The 27529-nt window shown below is 35.0% G+C and overlaps 2 protein-coding genes across 2 annotated transcripts in view; one reads left to right on the forward strand and one right to left on the reverse strand.

Moving 5' to 3' along the window:
• Window positions 1-6614: 6614 nt before the first annotated feature.
• On the reverse strand, window positions 6615-24319 carry LOC128987833 (protein FAM114A2). Its single transcript, XM_054408870.1, has 9 exons — window positions 24184-24319; window positions 21189-22090; window positions 17080-17263; window positions 14483-14694; window positions 13961-14066; window positions 10446-10696; window positions 9405-9586; window positions 8236-8350; window positions 6615-7302 (listed from the first exon to the last, which is right to left on the reverse strand). Exons 2-9 carry the CDS (start codon window positions 22080-22082, stop codon window positions 7222-7224), a joined length of 2025 nt encoding a protein of 674 aa, XP_054264845.1. The 5' UTR covers window positions 22083-22090; window positions 24184-24319; the 3' UTR covers window positions 6615-7221.
• A 2135-nt stretch (window positions 24320-26454) lies between these two features.
• The window catches only part of LOC128986378 (protein kibra), a 49386-nt gene continuing 48311 nt past the window's right edge, over window positions 26455-27529 (forward strand). Inside the window, exon 1 of the mRNA XM_054406729.1 lies at window positions 26455-26668. Coding sequence (XP_054262704.1) covers window positions 26541-26668 — 128 coding nt within the window. The 5' untranslated portion in view covers window positions 26455-26540. The remainder of the gene's footprint in view (window positions 26669-27529) is intronic.

Below are 27529 nucleotides of genomic sequence, written 5' to 3' on the forward strand. Positions count from 1 at the left end.
AGATTTTTCCCATAATGGCATGGTTAAAGGCTCAAACATTAATTATTACAGAAAACCATAACAATGAACGCAACAAACATAAAATTAGTTACAATTAAAAACTTAAATAATTATTAACACAAGTGAGGCACTATTATTGATTGACATTATGATTTCATTAGCCTTGTGTTTTTCATTCATTTGGTTATTTTTTTAACATGTTAAATGTTGTTAATTCTACAAGTGTTTGTATTGTCACTACCAAGTTCTTTGTTCTCATGAGTTATTGTTGCAGTGGACTACATCGTAATGCAATTTGGCCGGATAGCTGAAGATGTGTTCACCATGGACTATCGCTACCCTCTGTGTCCACTGCAAGCGTTCGCAATTGCACTTAGTAGCTTTGACAGCAAACTGGCCTGCGAGTGAATTGGTAATGCACTAACAACTGTTTTAATTGAAACTAGAACCTTACTATTGCCTTAGTTTTGAGTACTTTAAAATTCAGTTATGATACAAAAATCATTTTTAGATCTTGAATTTTTCATGAGATAAAATCAGTGGAGGAATTTCATGGTTTTCAGGCAGTTAGCAGTATCTGACAGTAGTGCCGCATTTTGTCATTTGAGGAGTCCTAGACATTTTTAGTCCTTGACAAAATTCCCTCTTGGGAAATAGCTATTACCGTATAGTAAGACCTAGACTCGGGATCGATTTATTTTTAATTTTGATGTCCAAAGAGGCCAAAAGAACTATTTATTAAAATGTGTATTTATATATTTCTTGTGAACTCTCTTTCTCTATACTTGACAAAGTCTCCCAGGGAATGAAATATTGTGTTTTATGTGAATTTTGTGTGTTTCATGGCCTACCTGTACTTCTAAGGGAAGCTAGCTGCTATCCTCTTTATTAAACTACTCAAAATATTGGCCTAGAGTCTTTCACCAACAAAACTACCTTAGGAAATGTTTTTAGGATTTTTGAGAGGATAGTAGGCTTACCTGAATGGGAAAGAGTCCAAACTGGCACAGGAAACACAAAAGACCATTTTGGACATGTAGAAAACTCCCTCTTCCTTAGTTGAAAGTGCATGTTCTTATGTTTTGTATTTCCTGTGCCAGTTTGGACCCTTTCCCATTCAGGTAAGCCTGCTATCCTCTCAAAAAATCCTAATAATCTAGGCCCCCTTGTGCTCTATGTCCCTTTGCCTTAATGTGTTTTGAGTATTTATTATATTGTTTTGTGAGTTAACCATTGACTGATATTTTCAGGTCCAAGAGAGATTTTATGTATCACCATGGAGTCAACTGAGAGATCTGTTTTGTCATCTCAAGACAATCGTTTAGTTATTTATTTTAGTTATTTTACTGTGGAACTTTTACTTAGCTGATTTGGTGTATAATCATTGGAACCAAATATGTTTTTTATCACCGGTGACATTTCTATCATTTGTACAACAAGCCAAAGCTTGTGTATGTTCCTACGTTACATTTCATTGTTACCTGCAATTAATCTTAGTTTCCTCTTTAGCCTCGACTGATGAACATGGAAGAAAGATCTGTGGTTTTGCGGCAGAATAAATACACTACTGTTTAAACATTCTGTTATTCTAGACAATATATTTGCTTTAAACTTTTAACTGTGAGCTTAATCATCACAGTAGTATTGTTACTATTTATCACCATATTGAAATTCTTTAAAAGAATAAAATGTATAGTTGGCCAAGTATTTCCTTCGTTTGTTTTTATGTAAAGAAAAGTTTAATTTCATACATGGCTGAACATCAGAAGGACATCTTTAAAGCAAATTCTTGAAACAATCTGGAAAATGCCAACTTAATTTTATACACTACGACTTTTTTCTTTGTAATGGAATGTACAATACTTTTTGAAAATCTGTTTTTACATTCATTCTTTATAGAATGTAATATATGTATTTTACTTTTTTAAGATCCAAAAACAATTTGTGCCACGTGATTTCCTATAGCGTAAAAACTAAAAGCATCATTTTCTTATTACTCTCTGTATTTAAGTGATTCAGTAATGTGTTTATACTGCACAACACGCTGTATTTAAGACACTTGCATGTGAAATTTGATATTGTAAATGGGATTGATCACACTTCACCATTTATTTGCATGTTCAATGAGATAAAAGTTCTTGTTTTACTCCTTGTTGATGCTGTCAATCTTTTTAATTGAGCTTATTAAAAATAAGCATTTTAATTATTTTTATATGTATATAAGGAATGATTTTAATGGAAGTAGGATATAATATAAATTCCTAATAGTTAACGTTTTATAAAATGTTACACTATTTCCAACTTGAAATGTAGGCTAAAGTTGTAACTTTAGTTAGCTTCAAGCCCTTCTTCAAACACCTTTAAAGTTATAATTGTCTACTTGAATATTTTTATTTTTTTTAAAACTTGAAAACAATGAAAAAAAAACTTTCTTATCAGTAAATCGCCGAACAAATGTACTGGTATAATTTAAACGGTTATTTATACTGTTAATCACTATAAAAATACAGTTAAATAATATTATAAGATATCATAAGTTATCTTAAGAAGTGTTTTATATGTGCATGTAAAAGGCACAGTTTTTCAAGTCTGTGAAATTTCTTTGTATTGCTCAGATAATAAATATGATCTTGTTGACTAAATGAATGCTTGATTTCAAACACAATATAAAGGGTTGTGTAGCATTTAAAAATTTGTTCGATGTTGAATTTTAGATGTTTAGACTAGACGTTTCACATAGTAGCCTGAATTTGGTGGTAATTTTATGAGATTTAATTATAAAAAGCTCATATGGAATAGCCTCTGTTTTCATCCATTCCAGTCATTGTAAAATTTCAAAGAATAGACTTTAGATACTTTAGAGTAATCTTGGATAGACATAATCTTACTAGTGGATTGGGTTCGTAATAGTGTAGTTATACAAATAATTGTATAGGAAATTCACTAACCATCATCCGATGGTTATAGTTTCAGAGTACCCACTCAACCTTGAAAACCTCAAATCTGTGAATTTGGTCAACCGTTAAAAACACCTGGATTGAGCTATTGATTTTAAATTAACAAATTTCTATCCTTGATTCTTCAAAACCCGATTGAGCAGTTTCCTATACTGATTCCAGAATCACGTGCAATCATGGAAATATCGTGAATTTTAAATCAAAAATTTTGCAGCTTTAAAATGTTGTCTTCAAAGTCCTTTTGGAAAATATTCAGTTAAATTTTAAACGCATGGATAGTTAATGTTTGAAATTTGAATAAATAATACTTATGGATAAATTGTACATTAACCTTGTCAAAATTGTGATGTAATAGTGTATAACTCATGGCTGGAAAGTAGGTGTTTACAGTTCGAGCATGGCTTATCAAGCGCAAGGATATCATGCTACTCTTATCAACTTCACAAAAAATATGTAAATATAACCTTGAAAAACCCCGAAGAAATGGAGAATTTAATTTTCAAGTTTGAGTGGAAACCCTGGGTTTGAAATTAGATCTTAAATTGTAATGTAAGACTGAACTTTGTGACTTTGCTGCCCACCTCTTTGTCTAGTTGATTTCCTTTCTCAAATGTTTGAATTGATGTTACTTTTAGTAGAAGTACTTATTTTTTAACATATGTACACATCTGTACTTTAAAATGTAGACGTGATGAGCACTTTGGCCCGTTTTCCCACATTCTGATAGTGTTCAGTGTCTTATCAGTGCCTATCGAATCTGTACATTGTATAAGACATGTATTTTATCTTTATCTCAATTTCACCGTCTCTCATAACATATCAAAGCTTTACTCAAGCCTTTTTTTATAACCACAATAAGTAATATTGTTTCTTGTTAAAATTACAAAATTTCTTGCTACAAACGTGGGATATTTTGAGTGGCGGACAATAATCCTATATTTGTTTCTATTCGCCTTCAATGAACTACAATAACTTTCTATGGTTCGCTAAGAAATGTTCTAGTCAGTTTGACAATACATAATTTCTTAGAAAATAGGTTCTTTCAAGAGTATTTTGGATTAAAAAGTTAAAGTTACTAATATTTTACTCCCCAAGAGTCTAAATTTATGTTGTGAACAATAATAAGTTTTTTATGTAGTCTATTCCTGAAAATGTATTAAAAACTTTAACTGAAGTATGCATGTATTTAAGCATCATTACAACCATCATTATCGGGGATGTTTTGAACTATATTTGTGTACTTAATTAAGGCAAGACAATGTTAAATATTATCAATTGAGGTGCCTCAAGAATGCCTTTTAATATTGTGCCTATCTTATTTAATGTTATCTAGTCGTGTGTAAATAGCTGTACCGTTATTTATTAAGTGTTTGCTGAAATTTTCTCACTGTGCCTTCCTATCAGTATTTACATTTTTATGTGCTGATTTGTTGTTTGGATTTGTTCTTAAAAATATTATTGCACATTCCTGTAGACGTACAATAGTGTAAAAATGTTAATTTGTGATTTGAAATCTGAACAAATATTATGAACTTTTTTAAGTACTCACATCTTTAAGTATTCACTTTTTCTATGAAAATTACTCATATTTACTAATACTATACTTAAAGGATTATATATATTTTATCATATACAAGCTCAATTTTAATGTAATTTATGAACAAAGGTTTCTTTTACACAAAAATACAACATACTCGTCCATCATATATATTTCATGTCACAATTCTTGTTTGCGTTAACATTTGGGCTTAGCAGGGCTCTAGTAGTCGACTAATTTTACTATCCATAATTATACAAAAATAAAGTGTTCAATTAAATTATACTTGAAACCGTAACCAATTTATTTCTTAACGGATTTACAGTAATTTGTGTGTATCCTGGAAGCCTATAATTGAGTACAAAAACAGAAAAAATCTAAAACTACACTTATGATTTTTTGTGACAATAGCAGGCTTATCTGAACTTGCACAAGAAACACAAAACCATATTCTGAACACAATGTTTTTTTTTTGTGTTGTGTTTCTTGTGCCAGTTTTTAATCTACCATTCAGGTAAGCCTGCTATCCTCAATAAAAATCCTAAAAACCTAAGCCCTTTTGCTCTATGTTACATTCTCAAACTACAATTAGCTTATATTGATATTACAATTTCAAATCGTGTTTTATTTGTGTATTATATTAATTGTATGAATTAATATTAGGCCCAATCAACATGCTCATTATTTTAAATACTGTTAAGTATCAGTTCATCAGAACAGTTTTTAAGCTTTTCTTATATTAAATTACATTTACATTTTTGAATATCTAAGTGTTATTTTGTTAAACTATTATATTTTGCTTGGTGTTTATACTTTGAAGATCGGAAATACAACATTTAACGATAACAAACATTTACCTGCAAAAGAAGTGTTTTAATTCTTTATTAAATAAGTATTCAATACTCAATTATTTTAAATATTTTATTATTCTTAGAATTAAAACCTATTTTCATAATTGGATGAAAATTTAGAATTCTTTGCCTTATACAATTTTTGCAATAATCGCTGTACATGAAATCAAACACATTGTAAATAAAATTAGTTAAGCGTTTAATAAATCTTCATTATTTCTCCTATTTCTCAAGGTTGGTTTGTCAGTTAGCTGAAGACCTTAAAGTTTATCGTAAAAGAAGCCTATGAAACCTTAGATCTCAATTTGACAATGGCAGAGTCCAATTACTGTATATGCTTTATTCAATTTATCGTATTGACAATTAACTACTCAGATTCATTTGAATTTAAACCATCCTACTTTCCCTATTATTTTACCAGAATTGCCTAGCTTACTTTCTGTATTAGCACGGACAAGGGAATAAGTACAGATCTGTTCTTAATTCAATTAATAAAAAAAAATAATTAAAGCAAAACATATCTGAAAACCCCACTGCAGCAAACCTGCAGATTAAGTTAATTTCTGTTTGCCTGATCGGATTTTCACTAACATATTTCCTTCATGTCAGGTTTATTCCTGTATATATAACACCAGATTTAATGAGTATACTTAGGTTTGCTGCCACTATGAATAGCTAGCGTAAAGTGTGTTTTGGTAGCAACAAGTTTATAGCTTGGTATGAAATAAATTTACCAAATGTGATCAAATTATATGTTCCAAAACTAGCCAACCAGACCATATCACTTATTCTTATTCTCCATAGAAATTACTTGTGAATTATAAATTAACAACTTTTTAAATTTTCTCTGTAACATTTGTTTTACCACAAGGCTTTATTAAGCATATAATTTTTTCTATCTATAGCCTACAATAGTTATTTGTGTAACTAGTAGGCGAAGTGGCACTTTTCTGCACATGAGAGAAATGTTTCTTGAGTGCAGCAAAGGCAGTTTGCACTTGTGTCGTTTCACACATTATATTTTAAATAAATAATTAGTCTTTCAAACACTGTACAACACATTTTTTTGTTAGGTTAAATTCAAACATTGAACGAAATGGGAAACACTGCACCAGCTCGTAGTCGTAATATCTTTGTGTTGCCAACTTATTTAAGTAAAGCGGTCCCCGGTCAATGTCCTGCTGTGAGACCTACAATAAAAGCCTATATGGGCAATTTGCTAAAAAAACACAATCAAATGAAGACAAGGACAAGGCGAACACAATAAGGTTGTTTAGGATGTAGCATGGTTTTATTCACAAAATATCACAAAACTAATTCATATCACGATATAGAGTTGTATAAAAGCTGTGTAGGGTAGGTCAAGCAAGGCAAGAGCTTGAATCAATCTTTATGATCCAATCAAACAATCTTCATAATTAATTTACAATGGTCCTTTGGGTTTTAATTGAGATTCTGTTTCTAACCACATCACATAAGCAAAAAAGGTATGATTGATACAAACCATTAAATAAAAAAAGTTGTGCCTAAAGTACAGAGATCAGCCCACCAAGTTTTTAATCTTTATAAATATGCCTTGTACTTTTCAAGAGATATTTTCTTACAATCTACACTTAATAAAAATATCTTTCATACTGTATAACAACCCTTTTAGTTATTTTTTTTTTACCCACAATTCAAATGTGTTTACCTTAGCACCTTGCCTTGCTTTTAGAAAAGGACCATTATGATTTGGCATTTTTGTATCACTTTGAATTCAACTATAATCCACGACACATACAAAATTGCGTTGTAGAAACTTGAAAGTTTTAAATGTCCAAACAGAATGGCCCTTTCACAATCATTTATAACAAGGAATATTTACATTGAAGAGGTCTCATGAAGCTACAGCCCCTACTTGTAGAATGGGAACCAACAGTTGGCAAGCATTCTTTATGTATGAACAGCTGTTTGATGCCTGAAAAATGTAACATTCTTTAGTAAGTAATACAACACAGCCGCTATTAGACAAAACTCAATAAAAACCAATAACCATTTCTATATTATTTGGGTAATAAATACATATGACACTGCATCAAAGAAGTTCATGTTTACCTTTCCGAATAATTAAGTGCCATGTAAATTATTATTAATGTTCATGGCTTCGTGGTAACTTTGTGGAGAGCTCCTGAAGAAACTCATGTGCCATTTTAAACACACAAACTCGGATACCATGTGATGGTAGAAACTATAGGTTTTCACTTTCAAAGTGATTATAAAAATTTGCTTTTGTTCAGATATTGCAATGGCCATTGACAACATTTGTATACTTTATGTAATTTTAATGCCCAATTTGATTTGAAAATTAAAATCCAATTTGATGTGACAAATTACATAATGAATATTAATTTTGCTGCGATCGCAAACGACAATGAGGACGTTTCCGAGACCGTGGGAGATGATGGTGACGTTTCCGTGACCTTGGGAGACGACGATGAAGTTTCCGTGACCGCGGGAGACGGTGAAGATGTCTACACGGCCATAGATAATGTTTTTGCCATGAACGCGGAAGACGATGATATTGTCTAAACGGCCGTGGAAGATTTTCATGACCCAAAAAAACTCAAATTGGCTAGTTGAAATTCTTCATTGCTGCATAGTTTTCTTTACTTGAAAAACACCCCATCATATTAAAATTATTTTATGACATAAAGACAGGGGTTAGTGTAGTATAACCAAATTATTTAGAAACTTTGTTTAAACTATGAAAATTGGTATCGGTGTCAAGAATCGAGAATTTATATATTTTGGTATTGACACATCAATTGTTAAAAAAACTAGTCTTGAAAAGCCTGGTATTTAGTCTTGAATTTTACAATTAAAATAAACTAGACACTCTGATGCAACTTACCTCAAGGAATATATTGGTGATCAACGAGCTGTTGGCGATTGGGTCATTTTTGGTCAAAAGTTGTGTGAAGTCATTGGCCACAGCCGAGACCCTGGCACACATGTGCTTGGTTAATCTGGAACAAAATCAATATTTGAATGTGAATACTATTAACAGTGGAGCCTTGATTGCATGAATATGGAAGGTAACTAACTATTGTTTAGTAAATAAACTGTATCAGCAATCTGACAAATACTTTCTCCTATTAGCTTGTCAACAACCTTTATCATTGGTAATAATATTTATTTATAGGGGTAATCACAAAAAGTTGCAATAACTTTTGAACCGTAATATTTACAACAATGGGGGGATGCACTATTTTATTTAGAATTATAAGGACCATAAAACATAATAATTTTAATCAAAACAGGTTTTTTCAAAAATCTGATTTTCCTTTATTTTATGGGATTTTATGGGAAAATAACTTAAGTTACAACAACTTTTGAACCATAATTTTTATGGAAATGGGAGTTATACCATTTTGTTCAGAATTTAAAGAACTATAACATAGTAATATTTTATCAAACTCATTCAGGCTGTTTTAGAGAAAATGTGATTTTTCTGTTAATTTATGGGTTTTTATGGGCAAATCACCATTAAAAATCAAAATTCCAAAAAAATTAAAAAACACCTGGAGATACCATTGATTAGTACCTACATACCAAATCTCCTAATCTAACCAAAGGTGTGGTCTGTAGCTCTATACACATACAGACACACACACATACTCACACAGAGACATAACTTCAAAAATCACTTTTTTGGACTGATGTATCTACTCAAAACTTGAACTCAAATATTTTGACGAAAACAATATTTTCTCCATATACTATGTATAGGGGGAGAAAGTACAAATTAAATTTATCTGTAACAATAACATTTTTGTTTTAATATTTCACAAAACTATACTTAAGTCCTTACATGGAACATTTATTTTAGACCATAATGTTTTATTTCACATCAACTATCTCAGTGAAAAAGACTAAGAGAGAATAAGGGTTTGAAAAATAACACAAATGATTGAGCTCAGAGAGAGGATGACTTATTTGAATAAAAAATCTACTACCAGACACTAGACGGCTTATAGCTGGTCTACATAGGGTGGTTCATCACATCCTCGCGTTACTTACTGCAAATAGCTATCAGCCTCATCCGCTGTATTGTGGATGGACTTTGCCATCACCAGCTCCGCACTCTTGTGGAAGCACTCCATGGCCGCAGCCGTCAACTCTGCCAGAGACAAGATGGCCGTCTCGTTCACTACAGTTGCTGACTGCTGCTGCTGTAGTCTCGTACATATCTCTTCATTCACCTGTACAAGTGAAATCATGTAAGTTTAGTGATAAAATATGTAATTTATTCGTATTTAATAGTTGATAGTGTGAAGTTAAAGAGTAACAAGAAGATCCTTCATTCAGTGAGTTGTCATATCCTGAATTGAAATTCCAATCTCTGTTCTGAGCAATGAATAGCTTTAGAGAAAAATATGTAGGGTAAAGTAGAATCAGTAGAGAAAATCAATAGAATAGAATTGGGAACAAGAAAGGTATTAGAAATTAGGTATTTTTACCAGGTCAACTTATTGTAAACTTTTATTTCGCATCAACTATCTCAGTAACAAAAAATAAAGAAGAAAATACAATTACAGTATATACTCTGTGAGTTGCTTATTCAATCATATTCTTTTTGAGTACATAAATGGGACCAGCTAGTCCATATTAATGGGATGTTTACTTCTGTATGTAAAAGTCAACAGTTCTAGTTGGTAACAAAACTTTCATGTCTTTCATTCCAAGTCAGTTTATTTATTATCTTTTAAACCATATACACCCTGGGGTGCCAACGTTGTGGCCATGTAATAAAGTAAGTTGCAGCCTAATTTACATTAAGTTGATGAGCCCTACATTATCACAAACAACGCCACAGATAAAAGCTTTTTCTAAGAGGTTGGCAGCCTCTATTCTTACATTTACCCGTCCAAATAAGCCTCGCACCTGTGCATGGAATGTATCTAGAGCAAGGGGTGAGCTGATACACTACAAAAGTGAACTGTATTGACAAAATTTAGTAGCAGCGAACACTTAACGTCGATGCTATGGATCCTTAGTCCGTCGCATCCCCATCTCACCTAAACACTGCATGTTCTTTGATAACTTACTTTAGGTGCTCACCTTTATTATTTTTGCTGGGGTCATCTTTATTTTCAGACCGAGGAAACACTCTGAGATGGAGTCAGCGAACTGTTGTGCAGTGAGTGCTTCAGTTTCCTCATCCTCCTCTGTTAGTTCACACAAGTCCCTCACTTGTGACAGAGTCTCCTCTAGATCCTTCAACTGAGGTCCACTGTACGACTGCATCAGAGACTGCAACTTCAACTCACTCTGTGTCGACAACATCTCCAGCGCTTCCAAGTGGACCATACCTAGCAAAGGGAAAGGTAAAGATTCAATAAGAAACATTGTTGTGACAGTCTCCTCTAGATCCCTCAACTGAGGTCCACTGTACGACAGCATCAGAGACTGCAACTTCAACTCACTCTGAGTCGACATCTCCAGTGCTTCCAAGTGCACCATACCTAGCAAAGGTAAAGTTTCAATAAGAAACATTGTTGTGACAGTCTCCTCTAGATCCCTCAACTGAGGTCCACTGTACGACAGCATCAGAGACTGCAACTTCAACTCACTCTGAGTCGACATCTCCAGTGCTTCCAAGTGGACCATACCTAGCAAAGGTAAAGTTTCAATAAGAAACATTGATGTGACAGTCTCCTCTAGATCCCTCAACTGAGGTCCACTGTACGACAGCATCAGAGACTGCAACTTCAACTCACTCTGTGTCGATAACATCTCCAGTGCTTCCAAGTGCACCATACCTAGCAGAGGTAAAGATTCAATAAGAAACATTGTTGTGACAGTCTCCTCTAGATCCCTCAACTGAGGTCCACTGTACGACAGCATCAGAGACTGCAACTTCAACTCACTCTGAGTCGACATCTCCAGTGCTTCCAAGTGCACCATACCTAGCAAAGGTAAAGTTTCAATAAGAAACATTGTTGTGACAGTCTCCTCTAGATCCCTCAATTGAGGTCCACTGTACGACTGCATCAGAGACTGCAACTTCAACTCACTCTGTGTCGACAACATCTCCAGTGCTTCCAAGTGCACCATACCTAGCAAAGGGAAAGATTCAATAAGAAACATTGTTGTGACAGTCTCCTCTAGATCCTTCAACTGAGGTCCACTGTACAACTGCATCAGAGACTGCAACTTCAACTCACTCTGTGTCGATAACATCTCCAGCGCTTCCAAGTGGACCATACCTAGCAAAGGGAAAGGTAAAGATTCAATAAGAAACATTGTTGTGACAGTCTCCTCTAGATCCCTCAATTGAGGTCCACTGTACGACTGCATCAGAGACTGCAACTTCAACTCACTCTGTGTCGACAACATCTCCAGTGCTTCCAAGTGGACCATACCTAGCAAAGGAAAAGGTAAAGATTCAATAAGAAACATTGTTGTGACAGTCTCCTGTAGATCCCTCAACTGAGGTCCACTGTACGACTGCATCAGAGACTGCAACTTTAACTCACTCTGAGTCGACAACATCTCCAGTGCTTCCAAGTGGACCATACCTAGCAAAGGAAAAGGTAAAGATTCAATAAGAAACATTGTTGTGACAGTCTCCTGTAGATCCCTCAACTGAGGTCCACTGTACGACTGCATCAGAGACTGCAACTTTAACTCATTCTGAGTCGACAACATCTCCAGTGCTTCCAAGTGGACCATACCTAGCAAAGGAAAAGGTAAAGATTCAATAAGAAACATTGTTGTGACAGTCTCCTGTAGATCCCTCAACTGAGGTCCACTGTACGACTGCATCAGAGACTGCAACTTCAACTCACTCTGTGTCGACAACATCTCCAGCGCTTCCAAGTGGACCATACCTAGCAAAGGGAAAGGTAAAGATTCAATAAGAAACATTGTTGTGACAGTCTCCTCTAGATCCCTCAATTGAGGTCCACTGTACGACTGCATCAGAGACTGCAATTTCAACTCACTCTGAGTCGACAACATCTCCAGTGCTTCCAAGTGCACCATACCTAGCAAAGGTAAAGATTCAATAAGAAACATTGTTGTGACAGTCTCCTCTAGATCCCTCAACTGAGGTCCACTGTACGACTGCATCAGAGACTGCAACTTCAACTCACTCTGTGTCGACAACATCTCCAGCGCTTCCAAGTGGACCATACCTAGCAAAGGGAAAGGTAAAGATTCAATAAGAAACATTGTTGTGACAGTCTCCTCTAGATCCCTCAATTGAGGTCCACTGTACGACTGCATCAGAGACTGCAATTTCAACTCACTCTGAGTCGACAACATCTCCAGTGCTTCCAAGTGGACCATACCTAGCAAAGGAAAAGGTAAAGATTCAATAAGAAACATTGTTGTGACAGTCTCCTCTAGATCCCTCAACTGAGGTCCACTGTACGACTGCATCAGAGACTGCAACTTCAACTCACTCTGTTTCGACAACATCTCCAGCGCTTCCAAGTGGACCATACCTAGCAAAGGGAAAGGTAAAGATTCAATAAGAAACATTGTTGTGACAGTCTCCTCTAGATCCCTCAATTGAGGTCCACTGTACGACTGCATCAGAGACTGCAACTTCAACTCACTCTGTGTCGATAACATCTCCAGTGCTTCCAAGTGGACCATACCTAGCAAAGGGAAAGGTAAAGATTCAATAAGAAACATTGTTGTGACAGTCTCCTCTAGATCCCTCAACTGAGGTCCACTGTACGACTGCATCAGAGACTGCAACTTCAACTCACTCTGTATCGACAACATCTCCAGCGCTTCCAAGTGGACCATACCTAGCAAAGGAAAAGGTAAAGATTCAATAAGAAACATTGTTGTGACAGTCTCCTCTAGATCCCTCAACTGAGGTCCACTGTACGACTGCATCAGAGACTGCAACTTCAACTCACTCTGTATCGACAACATCTCCAGTGCTTCCAAGTGCACCATACCTAGCAAAGGGAAAGGTAAAGATTCAATAAGAAACATTGTTGTGACAGTCTCCTGTAGATCCCTCAACTGAGGTCCACTGTACGACTGCATCAGAGACTGCAACTTTAACTCACCTGTCCTGGGGGAAGAGTGGACCTTTGGTCTAACTCAGGGCAGCTTAAATAAAGCATTTGTCATTTGTCATTTGTCTACGTCGACAACATCTCCAGCGCTTCCAAGTGGACCATACCTGCCAAAGGTAACGATTCAATAAGAAACATTGTTGTGACAGTCTCCTCTAGATCCCTCAACAGAGGTTTACTACACGACTGCATCAGAGACTGCAACTTTTTTGAACTCACTCTGCGTTGACTCAAATTAGCTGTGACAAAAATACAGATTTTTTCTCCATAAGAATAACATGGGAAAGGAATGTTAAAGGCCAGAGGGGCAGGGCCCCAAGGGAATTTACCTCGTTTCTCTTTTAATGGTTCATCTACAGACCAAGACCTTTCATTAGACACCTCTGCTGAGTTTCTACACCCAGCTGTTCTCTCAAATTAGTGGAGACAAAGAAAAACAGTTTCAAATTAATTTATAGATTTTTCCCACTAACTCAACTTAATATTATGTGGAGGAAACTAACTGAGCTTAATAGCCAACAGAAATTTACATACCTTGAAAGTCATCAAAAAGAGATTCATAATGAACTTTTCTTGCAGCTTCTTTCTCTTCCTTTTCCTTATCACTGTTGTCTGCTCTCTCTTTTGCCTCTCTCAAAATCTATAAAAGATATTATGTACTTCTTTCATAAAGACATTAACTAAATAAAAATATAAGATATTTACAAAACCTTAGTTAGACCATTATTGCATGCTTTAAACAAATTTTTTTTAGTTTTAAAGATTACACAATTCACGTAACTAATGAATTATTGATAGCGATTAGTTACAAGTTAATCAAACTAAAAGTAAATAGCATAAAGCCAACTTGTAACATATTTTGTATCAAATGTATCCCCAAGTGCAGGAGACAACCTAAAGGGCCTGTTTCTCCAACATGATGCTACGGCTACTGTACTTTCCTGGCTTTGCTCATAAAGGAGCCTATTCAACAACATAGAATCCAAACTGACAAAATTCACGTATATTCATGATTAAATGGATAGCCTGTATCAATACCAAACTATTTGTATTTACTTGAGACAAAATAGGCTTGTCCTCATCTTGGAAAAGCAAAGCTCGCTTCTTTTTCAATCCTGGATCTCCTTCTTGAAGAACTTCCATGGTCTTTTTGCCGATTGTCTCTAACGTGTCTAGGCCTCGGTTGATCACTGAACTTCCGAGAAAGCTGACTCCAGACATGATCGAGCCCAATCCTCCGTAGCCATCTTCACTTCTAGCTGGTTCTCCTACAAAGCGTTACAATGCTAATTTCTTCAATTAACTCTCTAATGTTCGTACTTATAAAGCCATATGGATAATTAAGGAGTTGTATTTGGATATTTTTAGGTAGTTTCCCTATGAAAATGTAAAATCCAAAAACCAAAACCATGTTTACACCAGAGTTCACAACAACACATATTTAAAACAAAAGTTTTCAACAATCCAAAAAATTCAGATTTTTGTTGAAAACATTTAATACGTTTTTTCACTGTTTGACATTCGGTTTTCCTCATTGCGTTTTAAACATCTGTTTACAGTAGGCTAGTTATTTTAATCAATGTTAACGCCAGATTATGAGACAACAGTTTAAAACATTTGTTGACAACATTGTACCTACGTAAAATGTTTAGATAACCTGTCCAATCCTATACCAGAAAATTTCCAAAGAGTGGTCTCATTGATTTATCTCGAAAATTACGAATTAAAAAAAGAGGGATGCTATAGTGTTTTAAAAGGCATTGTTTGTATGATAGCACAACTCCAACAAACATGAACTTTGAAAGAAACGACTATAAAACATGTAGCCTATCCTGAGCTCTACCTTCTAAAGCAGTCTTTCTGACAATTCACGTTAAATTACTGAAATAATGAAGAAAAGTAGGCTAATATAAACCAGAATCAAATTCCTTAATGGAATCAAGTTCACAGCAAATCATATAGTGTCAGTCAGCCACAATCGTAGCCTTGGAATCACACTGTAAAAACACCTTTTTGCAAATATCCAACAGATCAGCATCAAAATTTGAATTTTAAAGTGGTACATTTAACGCTTTAAGTTTAAATATTATGTGTGGTTTATATCAGGGGTCTGTGGGGGATAAAAAAATACAATTTCATCTTGATCGCAAGTGATGTTCACACTTTAGCTACGATCACAGGAGACTCCAATGACAGAAGAGGTTCACAAATTGTTTGTGAAAGCTGTAATTAGGCCTAATAACGAGTTTGCGAATACCTTGGAAGATTTTCTCGGTTTCACCGTGATAGCTGAAGATGTTCACAATTCTGTCATGACTGCCAAAGGTGTTTTCGATTTTGACCATAGAGGGCGTTTTGCTGGGATGCAGAAAATGATTATTACATCGTTGTGACTGTGTATACGACTTTTACGATTTTGACATGATTACAAAAGATAATGTGATTTAGCCTTAATAGCTGAAGATGTTCCATATTTCACCGCTATTGCAGAAGATAATTTACAGTAGTACCCCTCATATCTGACCTCGGCATAACCGACTCCTCATGATATACCTAGTGTCCGACCATCTACTTGTTTCCTGTATTGGGGGAGGAGAACGCCGAGCGTGTTTGATTAACGGAAAGGTCAATCACGGATGTAACCGTAATCACGGCAGACGATCACAACTGTCGGAGACGATTACTGATTTTGAGGGCCTGTAAGATACGCTTACGGCCATAGACTAAGCAACACAAGTAGACTTGTCATCCCATTGTAAATTTTGAAGTTTTTTTTCGTATCTAGTTCATGTCAACACTGATGGCTCGTGTAGACAAAATTTTGTTTCTATTATTATTAAGGTTATTTTTATGATATGTGTTTACATAACTAGGAGACTAGTTGTTATTGTTTAGGATTAGATTGTTGTATTTGGATAAACCAGGTTATGACTGAAATAACAAGATACAAATAGTAAAAAAAACACAACCTCTATAGTACGACGTACAGAACTAACAATTGGCTTCAGCTGTTCAATAAGGATGGCAAATCTAGTAAGGGAGTATGTTTTATCTATGTCATGGCTGATGACGAGGTTGCTAGAGACGATTACCGCCAGTTTCGCCGAGACTGCAGGACATGTTTACGGGTGCTGCCGCGATTGCGGGATGCGATTACCAATGTCCCGGAGAGCGTAAGATATGCTAACGGCTGTTTCCGGGGTTGCCGTAGACGATTACCCCCGGTTTTGCCAAGACCCCAAAATATGGTTGCGGGTGATGCCGCGGTCGCAGGAGACAATTATTGATGTAGCAGAGAGAGCAAGATGCTCATGGCTGTTGCCGTGGTCACGGGAGACAATTACCAATGTCCCCGAGAGCACAAATTATGCTCCTACCGATATCCTTTTGATCCTTCTGACTCCGACCCGGTCCCGTCATGGTCGGATATGAGGGGTTCTACTGTACAAGGATTGTATGAACCGATTGTAGTAGGCCTATACAATTATTAATTTTGAAAATCGATAGCCTAATTTTCAAAGCAAACTAATATTGAGCCCACCCAACCAAAACCGTCTAGTTCATGCTACCAAGATGTTTTTTGTTGAGCTGATACCACTGTTAGGGAAAGAGGATCATTAGGTGCTATAGAAATGTATTGTTTCCATGCCTACCTTGTTCATCCCTTTGAGAGAGTTGATCCCTTGCTAGGGAAGCTGGGTCTGGGGCACCTACTGTGGTCTCTATGACAGTGGAGAGTCCAGCGGTTACTTGGCTGGAGAATGAAGTTACAGTTCCAGAAGCAGTAGACAACAGGGAGCTGACCCCCCAGCCTCCCCACCCACCCCAGCTCTGTTCCTGGAAACATACAAGTAAGAACAGCTAGCCTACACATAAATAATAATTAGAACAAATGTATACTCGGGACCTTATCCGCTAATTCACTATTTGGGTGGATCGATGCTTTTAGGTGTCCAATGAGGCAATTTTCAGATCAATTGTGTTGCTCATAACCTGTGTTAACCCAATACAGTTGAACCTCGTTTGTACAAACCTCGATAAAACGAATTCCTCGATAAAACAAATTTTTTTTAATCCCCTTGACATTTTCATATATGTTAATGCTAAAACACCTCTATACAACGTAGTAATTAAGTTAAAAACCTCCATAAGACGAATTTGTTTGTGACATGGGCTAGGACTGATTAACCTCTATACAACGAATATTCTTAGCACAAAACCTCTACAAGACGAACGTGACCTCTATAAGACGAATTTATCATAATCTTAACCTCCATAGTACGTAGTTTTCAAAACAAACAGAAGCTTGTCTCAACATGAAACCCCCACCCATCCCTCCTCCTTCCTCAGTCATTGTTAGAAGAAACCTTGGAGCGAGGAGAAACCTCTATAAGAAGAATAACAGCAGCATTAAACCTCGATAAAACGACCCTCTTTATTGAGAATACCTCCCGTACCCCTTGAAATTCGTCTTATAGAGGTTCAACTGTACAGACAAAACAATAGAACTATATTTTTAAATAAATAAAAGAAACGTCTTATAACACTTAAAACATATATTTACGCTTATTCAGTTACTCAAAAGACGGTAAATATACATAAACGATGGTAAGTGGTGATCGATTTTGATTGAACACTCCAATCATCATCTGATGAAGAAGTTATTTAACAATACCAAAATTAAGGTTTAGGTTATGCCTCGGTTCTAACCTAACCTAACTCAGCCCCACCTAACCCGAATAATGTAAGTTACATGGGCGTCGTCAGCATCAAAACTTTGATGGGGACAAATATAGGACCTTTTTAGGGGGGCCACCGGGGGGTTTGGGGGGGTGTGGAGCACCCCCCAATGAGGCAGGGGGGTCCGGGGGTCCTGCCCCGGGAAAATTTGGAATTTTCAAAGCCGTTTGGTGGCTTTCTAAAGCCATTTTTGACACCTAAAACCGTGCCCAATTGTCCATAAACTCCCATTTCACCTGTTGTTTGTCATGAGCAAATATAAATTTTTAATATTAAACTATGAAGATTGCATTAATTAATTTCAAAACACACTGTTGACTACGGCCATATCCTCCTAAAAGCTGTTGGGTGACTTTCTACAGCCAGTTTTAACGTCTAGACTAGAACTGTGTGCAAAACCTCCCATTCCCTCATTTATTTGTCATGAATAAGTATGGTAGACATTTTTAAAACTATCTATGACGATTGCATTGATAAATCTAAAAAAATATTGTAGGCTACGGCCATATCCTCCTAAAAGCTGTTTACTGACTTTCTAAATCCATTATTAATGTCTATGTGTCCACTGTCCAACTGTCCAAAAATCTCTCATTTCACCTATTATTTGTCTCTGTCATGAGCAAGTACACATTTAAAAAATCAAACTATGACGAAATTGTAATAATGAATTTCAAAACATAGGCCTACTGTAGACTACGAAGCCATATCTCCTAAAAGCCGTCTGGTGACTTTATAAAGACATTTCTAACGGATAGAAGTATCCAATAGTCAATGCTAGAACTGTGCCTAATTGTCCTAAAACTTTCCATTTCACCTGTTATATTTCATGCAAGCAAGTAGACATGTTTTTTAACCTTACGTTTTTCTCAATTTCATAGATCTGTCACAATATTATGTATACTGTAGTATCGAATTCAGTAATAGCATTGACTATATAAACTTTAACACAATTATTTATATAATCAATGGTAATAGGCTTACTGGTAGTACTCTGATTGCTGATTGATGCCTGTGTAAAGTCAGTGGCTAGCAGACAATTTCTCAACTAAACTAGCCTACTAGTAGTATGGAACATCAGGAAATCAGCTGTTTCCCCGTCCTCGCTCGCGCGCTCGGCACTAGCATTTGCCCTAGCATGTCTACAGGCGACTGCTGTAAAAATTTGATGATGCGTACAACTTTCCATAGTGTAATATTGTTTTATTCGTTGTGCTATTGTCCACAAAGTTTATCTATGTGGAACATATAATACTACTCCTGCCATCGCTTATTAAGTTTAATACAAACTACATTGATGATGTCTGATTTATGGCATTGAGTGTTTTAAGAACGAAATGTACGTTTAAATTTACAAAACTGACTTTTCAAATATTGGGGGGGACGCGTCCCCCATGTCCCCTATGGCGGCGACGCCCGTGGTAAGTTAATAGGCTAATAATATTTTAGGTACCCTTAAAAATGAATTGACGGAAAAAGTCCCATATTTGGCTTTAAAACCCCTGAAATTATGAAGAATACTAGCAGAGTATCCGTCCTTCGTACGGGGTTGGCATATAAGTTTAAATTGTTTATTGCAGTTATACTCAAGCTTTGCGTTTGCAATGGGGGAGGACAAAGTTTGATAAAATTTGCTTCTTTAAATTGACAATATACTATGGTATTACACATCTACCATAGCCATAATGTTCTACCTCTTCACCTAAACAATAAAGAAAAATAAAGTATTACAAATTTAAAAAATCACAAATTATTCATGACATTAAAAACATAATCATAACTGTAAACAATCCTACTTTGACAGTTCTCATTGCTTATCACAGTTGTTTGTTGCTGCTTAGTTCAAATTAGCTGTTTACATAAATGCAAAAAAATATAGTGCTGCACCCTGTTGGTAAATCTTATAACTTTTTAATGCTTTTGTATATCATAGAACCAACTTTTTTAGTTGAAACAGCTGACTAAATTCTTTAATTCCCTTTAAATATGAATACTCATAAGGTTAACATGGGGAACTACAGAGTCACTGGGGCGGAGCCCGAAGGGATTTTTGAGATAAGAATATGCCTATATTTTAATCGGGAATGGGAGCTATCATCATGCCAAATTTCAGCCCAATCCATCCAGTGGTTTATGCGTGATTGACCTTCAAACACACAAACAAACAAACAAACACACAAACTTTCACATTTAGGCCTATAATATTAGTAAGATAAGATTTTCTGAACCTAACTAAGTCTTACCATTGACTATTGGATACAGAAGGTCTTACCATGAAAACTAGTCCATAGCCAGTGCCAAGTCAGAAATGTCCTTAAGATGAATTAATGAAAAGTCGTAGCTATCAAAATATTTTGTGAATAAACATTGCGGAACATTGGAATGGAAGAAACTGGGAGGGTTTTTAAAGTACAGTAGAGTCCCGTTAGTCCGAAATGGTTGGGACCGGGCCCATTTCGGATTACCAAATATTTCAGATTAAACAATTTTTTTTTTTATTTTTTTTTTCCAAGCCCGGGATTGTTTTTCACATTACTTAAGGCTAGACCTAGTGTTTGCAGCATTATCACTTAATAAAGTCCATTTGTGATTTGGCGGGATTGGAACTCAGGACGAAAATGAAAAATGTTAATAACAAAAATGGTGAAATATTTACTAAAATACTTTACAAAAAAAGTCTATCTCGCCCGGCCGCTACAGAATACTTTGACGAGGTACAGCTAACTGTGTTAAAAGTTTAATAAAAAATAATTTCAAAAAATTTTCAAAAAATTTTTAAAATTTTTATTTTTTTTATAAAAAAATATAAAAAATATATTTTTTTGTTTCGGATTAAGCGGACATTCGGATTACCGAAGTTCGGATTATTGGGACTCCACTGTACTATCTTTGACTATTACAATGGTACTATACTAGAATATTTTGGTTTGGTTTTGGCTACATAAGCTAGGCTACAGTAAAATAGGCCCTACCTTAAATTTTAACGGAAATACTCTCTCCATAAAAAATTAATTATTTAACTTACTTCTGCTTTTAAATCTCTTGGTGCATTTTGATCGCTTCCAACTATTTGCTCTGGTGTGTATTCAATCCCAATGTCACCTTTTTTACTAGTTAATGTTGCTGGAATTTCAAAGCCGTCTTCCTCTTCAAGTTCCCATCCATCACCTGTTTCTAAATTAGTTTCATCGGCTAAATGAACCTCTTGTGATGATTTAACAATGTTTAGTTCTTCAGAAGTGGAAATGCATCCATCCTCTTCAATTTCCCATCCGTCATTCGTTCCCAAACTCTTTTCGTCGGGTAAATTAAACTTTTGTGATGATTTTACGTTTTCGTCTTCAGAAATGGAAATGTTCTCCTTGATGTTTACATTCTTTATTGTGTTAGAATCACTATCATTATTACCTTGTGTTTTATTTTCTTTTGGTAGGAGCTTTGTTCCAAGTTTCAATGGCTTATTTTTCTTTTCCTGACTATTTGATCTTTTATTGTTTTCTTTTTCAGACAATGTGCTGTCTTCTTCCTGTTGAAAATCTGATGATTTATCACTTAGTTTTGTATCCAACTTCCTGACTTCAGGTACAGTTTTTTCACCTTCACTCGTAGTTAATGTCTGACATATGATTGATTTTGATGCTTTCTCTGTATCATCCTCATTCTTTGGCACTGTTTCTCTAGTATCACTCCTAAAAGGTTCTTCATTCAAATCAAGATTACCACACTTGTCATCTATCTTTACTGATGAAATTGTTTCACAGGCAATTTTCTCATTTTTATTACTTGCTTCTACATCAATATGATCGTTATTAGTGGATGTTTTAGCACAATCATTTTCTTCTTGACTTTTACAATCATCATCATCATTAAGATCTTCATCGGCACTTTCAAAATCCCCTTCACTCTCCGATGAGTTCATGGTTGGATCTATAAAATTAAAATAACAAATATTATGAACAATATTGTTACCCATTTCCTAAGGGTCAAGCTGAAGACCACTGTCACAAACCGACAAACCAAAAACATATTGCTGTGCAATGTGCATGGCCTGTTATTAAAATTCTGGCCTCACTGACAGAAAAGCTAATTATTATTTTAATAGGTACTTTTCATTGAAATGGCGACCATATGCATTGTGTAGTAAGAGTGAGTTAGCCTACCACTTACCGTTGTAATCACTTACAGAAGTCAACTACGTGATAAAGTGTTCTCTGTAAATTCTTTAAAATCTAATAAAACAGAATACCTCCGCTACAGCAAACCTGCAGATTAAGCAAATACTTAGGTATATAGGTATTTGCTTGATTGTGGATCTTTACTGAAATATTTTCTTTAAAAATATGTTAGATGTATTACCTCAAACTTATTATAAATAACATTAGGTTTGATAAGTACTTAGGCTCGCTGCCACAAGGAAGGTTACGGAGTATTTTTTTTATGTTAATAGCTTAGTGATAAACTATTACTGGTTGTTTTCCTTTGGGGGCATCAAAAACAAATAATAGAAATCAGTCCCAGGTCTAGGTGTTACTGTGCCACCTAATGTATAATTTGATTAGAGTTGACACTTTAACTTGCCATTGGTTAACTGTCCTCCACGTTCAAGAAAGGTGAGGAACGAGTGTAGGCGCTCCTTAGCAGACGTTACTTGAATGTGTTCAGGGCCGGCTAGAGGGTGGGGCAGAGGGGCCAGAGGAAGGGGCCCGCGGTTCTGAAGGGGGCCCGGACCGGTCAAATGTAAAATCTTTTCTGTGCATTTAAGTTTAATCTGCTTAAGTCCAAATTTTAGAATGGTTTTCTACTTCACCAAGTGATTTTTGACTTGAATTGTTTAATCTAAGTCTTGACTGTGAATAAAGTTGCAACCGTGAGCACGAGAATTAGGCCTAAACAAACTATCAAGCATTTTAGATAGCCGAAAAGTGGATCTATTTTCAGACTTCAGAAAAGAATCATCCGAATTATGACTAATTCCCACCCCAGAAGTCCTTGTAAATTACATTTTCAAAATTTAAAAATCCAAACACTCACAGGACTATACATATTTGAATTATTAAACTACATACACAATATAAAAAATAACCTCCCGGATTCATTCAAATTCACACACAACTATAGTACAAGAAACGAAACAATTTTCAGATTACCAAATCACCGTTTGACCTTATTTGAAAAAAGTCCTTTGTATGCAGGTTTAAAAATGTATAATAAACTACCGGTATATTATAAAATAATGAGTTCAAACAAGTTTCAAGAAACATTGAAAAATGGACTCCTTGAACGTGCGTTTTATAAAATGGAAGAATTTTATAACCATCCCTTGAGTTAATTTTTTGTTTTTAATTTGCTTAACTACTGTACTGTATTAACATTATTTGGCTAGGTATTTTTTCCTGTTACTTTGTACTTTGTATTTTTCTAGTCTAGGCTCAATTTTGACAATGCACCTGTTCTATATGTTATCACATCTAAAAGAATGTTATGTGCAAATAAATAATGTCTAATGTCTAATGTCTAATGTCCGATGTATTGTTATTTGTGTAAAATAACACCACAGAGGCAACTGGACAATAAATCAGGAAAATAAGAGGCCCGTAACGGCTCTCGCCGACCCTGAATGTGTTTATATGATTAATGATTGTAAAAAGATGGATGAGTGTGTTATATACATGGGTATAGGCACTTTAAATTCTTTTAACAACACTAGGTAGCCTAGGCATGAGTAAATTTCACCTTTAAAAATGTTTGCTAAAACCCTATTTTATTGTATTTTCATGATGAATTATTACCACATTGATTGATTTATCAATCACTTGCGACCAATAAAAACATTTGTAACGCGGCCAATGCTTAGTTGGAAAACGTCAAAGTTTTAACACAATGTTACTGTGATAAAATAGGTTATATTTCTTACTATTTAGTTAGGCCTACATTACCAAAATCCCAATGAGACATTTACGTTAAAAAAGGGAGCTTACTCTTTAAGTATTTACTGCTAAACTATTTTACATTCAACTTACACGCGAATTCTATTTAACGAGATGAATGCACTAAATTCATATCATTAAAACATAAACGACGATATCAGTGACATTATTATCATTTTGACTTGACACGTTTCTGACGTTTCGTTTCGAGTTCGACGTTGCGTGTTTCATTTTCATCACAGCACAGCTGAAACTTTGCCTTTTTTTTCAATAACTGTTTGTATACAGGGCGCGGAAGAAATATCACTATAATCAATGTTTATGACCCTGAACAGATTCCATGTGAGAATGTACATTTTAAAGACGGGTGGCATCATAGTTCATCATTAGTCTATATCAAACAGAGGTACGTGGCATCTACAGATTTATGATAATCAGTCGATCATATATTTATTTTGTTATTATCATTACTATTATATAAATATATATGTATAAACTTCATAATAGCTCCTTCAATAAACATGGCGTATTCTTCTCTATGTACCATTCACCATTGCCTATTTTATGGCCAAATTAACATAAGCGAAGCGACCCCCGCCCCTTGATGGAACTTCCTTGCGATCCCGACAAAATCGTGAACATTTCCTGCGTTCAAGAGAACATCATCATCAACACCATAGCGATCACGAAGAAATCGTGAACATTTCCCACGATAACATGAATAGCATCATCACCTGCCGTGATCGCGCAAATTATTAATTTAAAAAAACTTGAACTCTTTTTCAAAAGGAAAAATTGTGTACCATATCGCTGCACCCCTTTTTGCTTGCAGCCCCATAGGCCGCGGCCCAGTAATAAGTCCGTCACTAATACTACTGCCAAAAATATGTTGCCTCATTCCTTTCATTGAGGGTGGGTTGGGTTTGGAATAAACATGGCAAGCCCTTCTGTTATGCCAAGAATTGCACATAATTCTTTACCTCCCCAACACAGTTCTCTGCCCACATCTATACAAACCTCTAGGAATTTAATTAGTGTGCCATGAGTAATTATTCTTTATACATCCTCTTCAAACAGCTTCCCTGCTGGCGGGAACTAACTTTTCATTCAAAGATATAAGACAAGTGGATTTCGGAATGGAAATGAGACTTTCTTGAAGGGGGGTGTAACTTCTTTGTTGATATCCAACCTAACTTCAGAATATTGAGAGTGTTCCTCAGAAGTGACACTCTACTAAGCCATATCCTGCACAGGGGTAGATAGGTGCAAGTAAAATTAGAGTAATTTATGATGGGGCTCGTGCGTGGAGAGTCTTCAAACTGTACTGTAGAGCACATAGGTGCAGGTATTGTAACCCAAAGGGGCAGAAATTAATAGCTTGTAAATAATATAGTAGGTACTGTATATGGTTTATCAAACTGGTACTTTTCAATTACAAGCACTCACCATTCAAATGTTATTTTAGAGTTTGAATTTGGCACCAAATTAAGTGAATTAATTTGAGCTTTATAGTTAGTAAAATAAGAACAATAAAATTTCGATGGTCAGTGGTCAGATTGTCAAATAACAAAAAATGCAATACATAATAAATGATAACTAGAACTAAATTATCATTTAAAATTCATATTTTATAGTTTAAATTTAATATTTATGGTACCGTAGCGGAAATAAGCAAGTTAGTATACCTATTTTTTTATCTTCATCGATGCCAGGAAAACATGTTATTTATGAAGAATGTGTAAAATTTATTGAAAAATTCACTGATTGGCTGTAATTTCGTATGAATTAAAATGTCATTTAGTGTAATATGTGTTTATTTTACAATTTACATAATCAAACATAGCCGCAATTAACATTTTAAATAATTATGTTAGAAAATATAAGTTTACCGGTACTGGTAAAACTACTGTATAGATCCTGAAACACTCAGTTAACTAAGTTACTTTACGGCCATTAAGTCAAAATGTTATTTTTATGATTTGATTTTTTTAAATCTATGGAAAAAATTGAAAAATTGAAATTAGTTTTTGAATAACTAGACAATGCTCTTTTATGAATGTATCCTTTATGGAAAAATGTTTCAGAATTTTATAAAACTTCACAAATCATCGTACAAATTTAATTGATAGAATTATGGAATGTTAACTAAATAACCATTGATCAATGATGGAATTTTTGTGTACAGAAGTTTACAACATAAAAGTGGAAAGTGGAAGAGTTTAATACAGCAAAGTATGCAGCATTTAACCACTGTGTGAGTGAAATAAAATTTCAATGATAATATGGTAATAGTCGCATTCCTTTCCCGAGGCATCTGGACTCCGATTGGCTACTGAACATGAGTTGAAGGTGATGTCACGCCGCTCATGATAATGAGGTATTCAAGATGGCGGAGTAAGCTAGTTTGTGCGCCAGTTGCTATAGTTTTGGATGGATTTTAGTAGTGAAATATGCCCAGAAAGAGAAATGGTGAGTTACCTTTACCCGAGGGATGGGATTTCGCGCGGGATTACGATGGAAAAGTGTATTTTATTGACCACAACAGCAAGAAAACCACTTGGATTGATCCTAGAGACAGGTAAGGAAATCACCCTAGTGAGCCTCAAGTCTAACCATGGAATTTCTTGTTTGTTCCAATTTAACTTTTAGTCCTGTGTCATTTTAGTTTGTAAGAGTATTTGTAATTTTATTAATTTAATTCATATTAAAAATTTAAAGTGACATTAGCCTTATAAACTTTACGTTTATTCTCTAAATATGTAAGCTAGCCCCCTCTAATATTTGTAGACAGTGCTGCTCCCTTTTAGGAAAAATGTCAACTCTCATTTTATTTTGGTTTGTTGAAAACTGTCTTTCTTGGAAGTAGCTTTGTTTAATTGACATTACTATTTTATTACAATTTGAATTCCTTTTTTTAGGTTCAACCCACTTTCTAAAACAGGCTTTGATTCGTGTTTAGGCCTATATGTAAAATGCATTTTCTACTTGCTTTTTCACTGTAGACCTACTTTTGAATACCCTAAGTTATTAATTTTATGCTTTTAAGCATGCTTTACACTTTAAAATCTATCAGCTCCTGCTGTTTAAAATAATATATAATTTTAATAACTTTAAGTAATACCTTTTGCACTCTTAGCCTAACTTATTTGAACAATTCTTAAGTTACACATTAAAGTTAAGTTTAGGAGCACCCATTCACCTTTGACTGACACCAAATAATCAATCGAAATGGAAATTTAATGAAACATCCAGATGTAATGTAGGCTATGTCAAAGTGTTAGACTCCCTAAGTAAACGTTACTTAAAGAAGGCTTACCGGTAGTTCATCAATGGTCTCTGTTATAAGTTAAGTTAGCGTAATTATTGTCAAACGAACTACGGCCTAAAATCATTTTGACTTTAACTTACCCTGAAACTAAAAGTGGCATAAAATATAACA

Source organism: Macrosteles quadrilineatus, unplaced genomic scaffold (genome assembly GCF_028750875.1).
Source record: "Macrosteles quadrilineatus isolate MER2022 unplaced genomic scaffold, UCM_ALF_1.0 Scaffold_2__2_contigs__length_208266976, whole genome shotgun sequence".
NCBI lineage: Eukaryota > Metazoa > Arthropoda > Insecta > Hemiptera > Cicadellidae > Macrosteles > Macrosteles quadrilineatus.

What these genes read in the sequence shown, in the direction of transcription:
- LOC128987833 (XM_054408870.1), bottom strand. Translation starts at nt 22,082, where the DNA reads ATGAACTCATCGGAGAGTGAAGGGGATTTTGAAAGTGCCGATGAAGAT. An exon ending in CTCTCAAAGGGATGAACAAG is followed by an intron (nt 14,695 to 17,079) that starts GTAGGCATGGAA and finishes AACGCTTTGTAG; the next exon opens with GAGAACCAGCTAGAAGTGAA. An exon ending in ACAAGCCTATTTTGTCTCAA is followed by an intron (nt 14,067 to 14,482) that starts GTAAATACAAAT and finishes TATCTTTTATAG; the next exon opens with ATTTTGAGAGAGGCAAAAGA.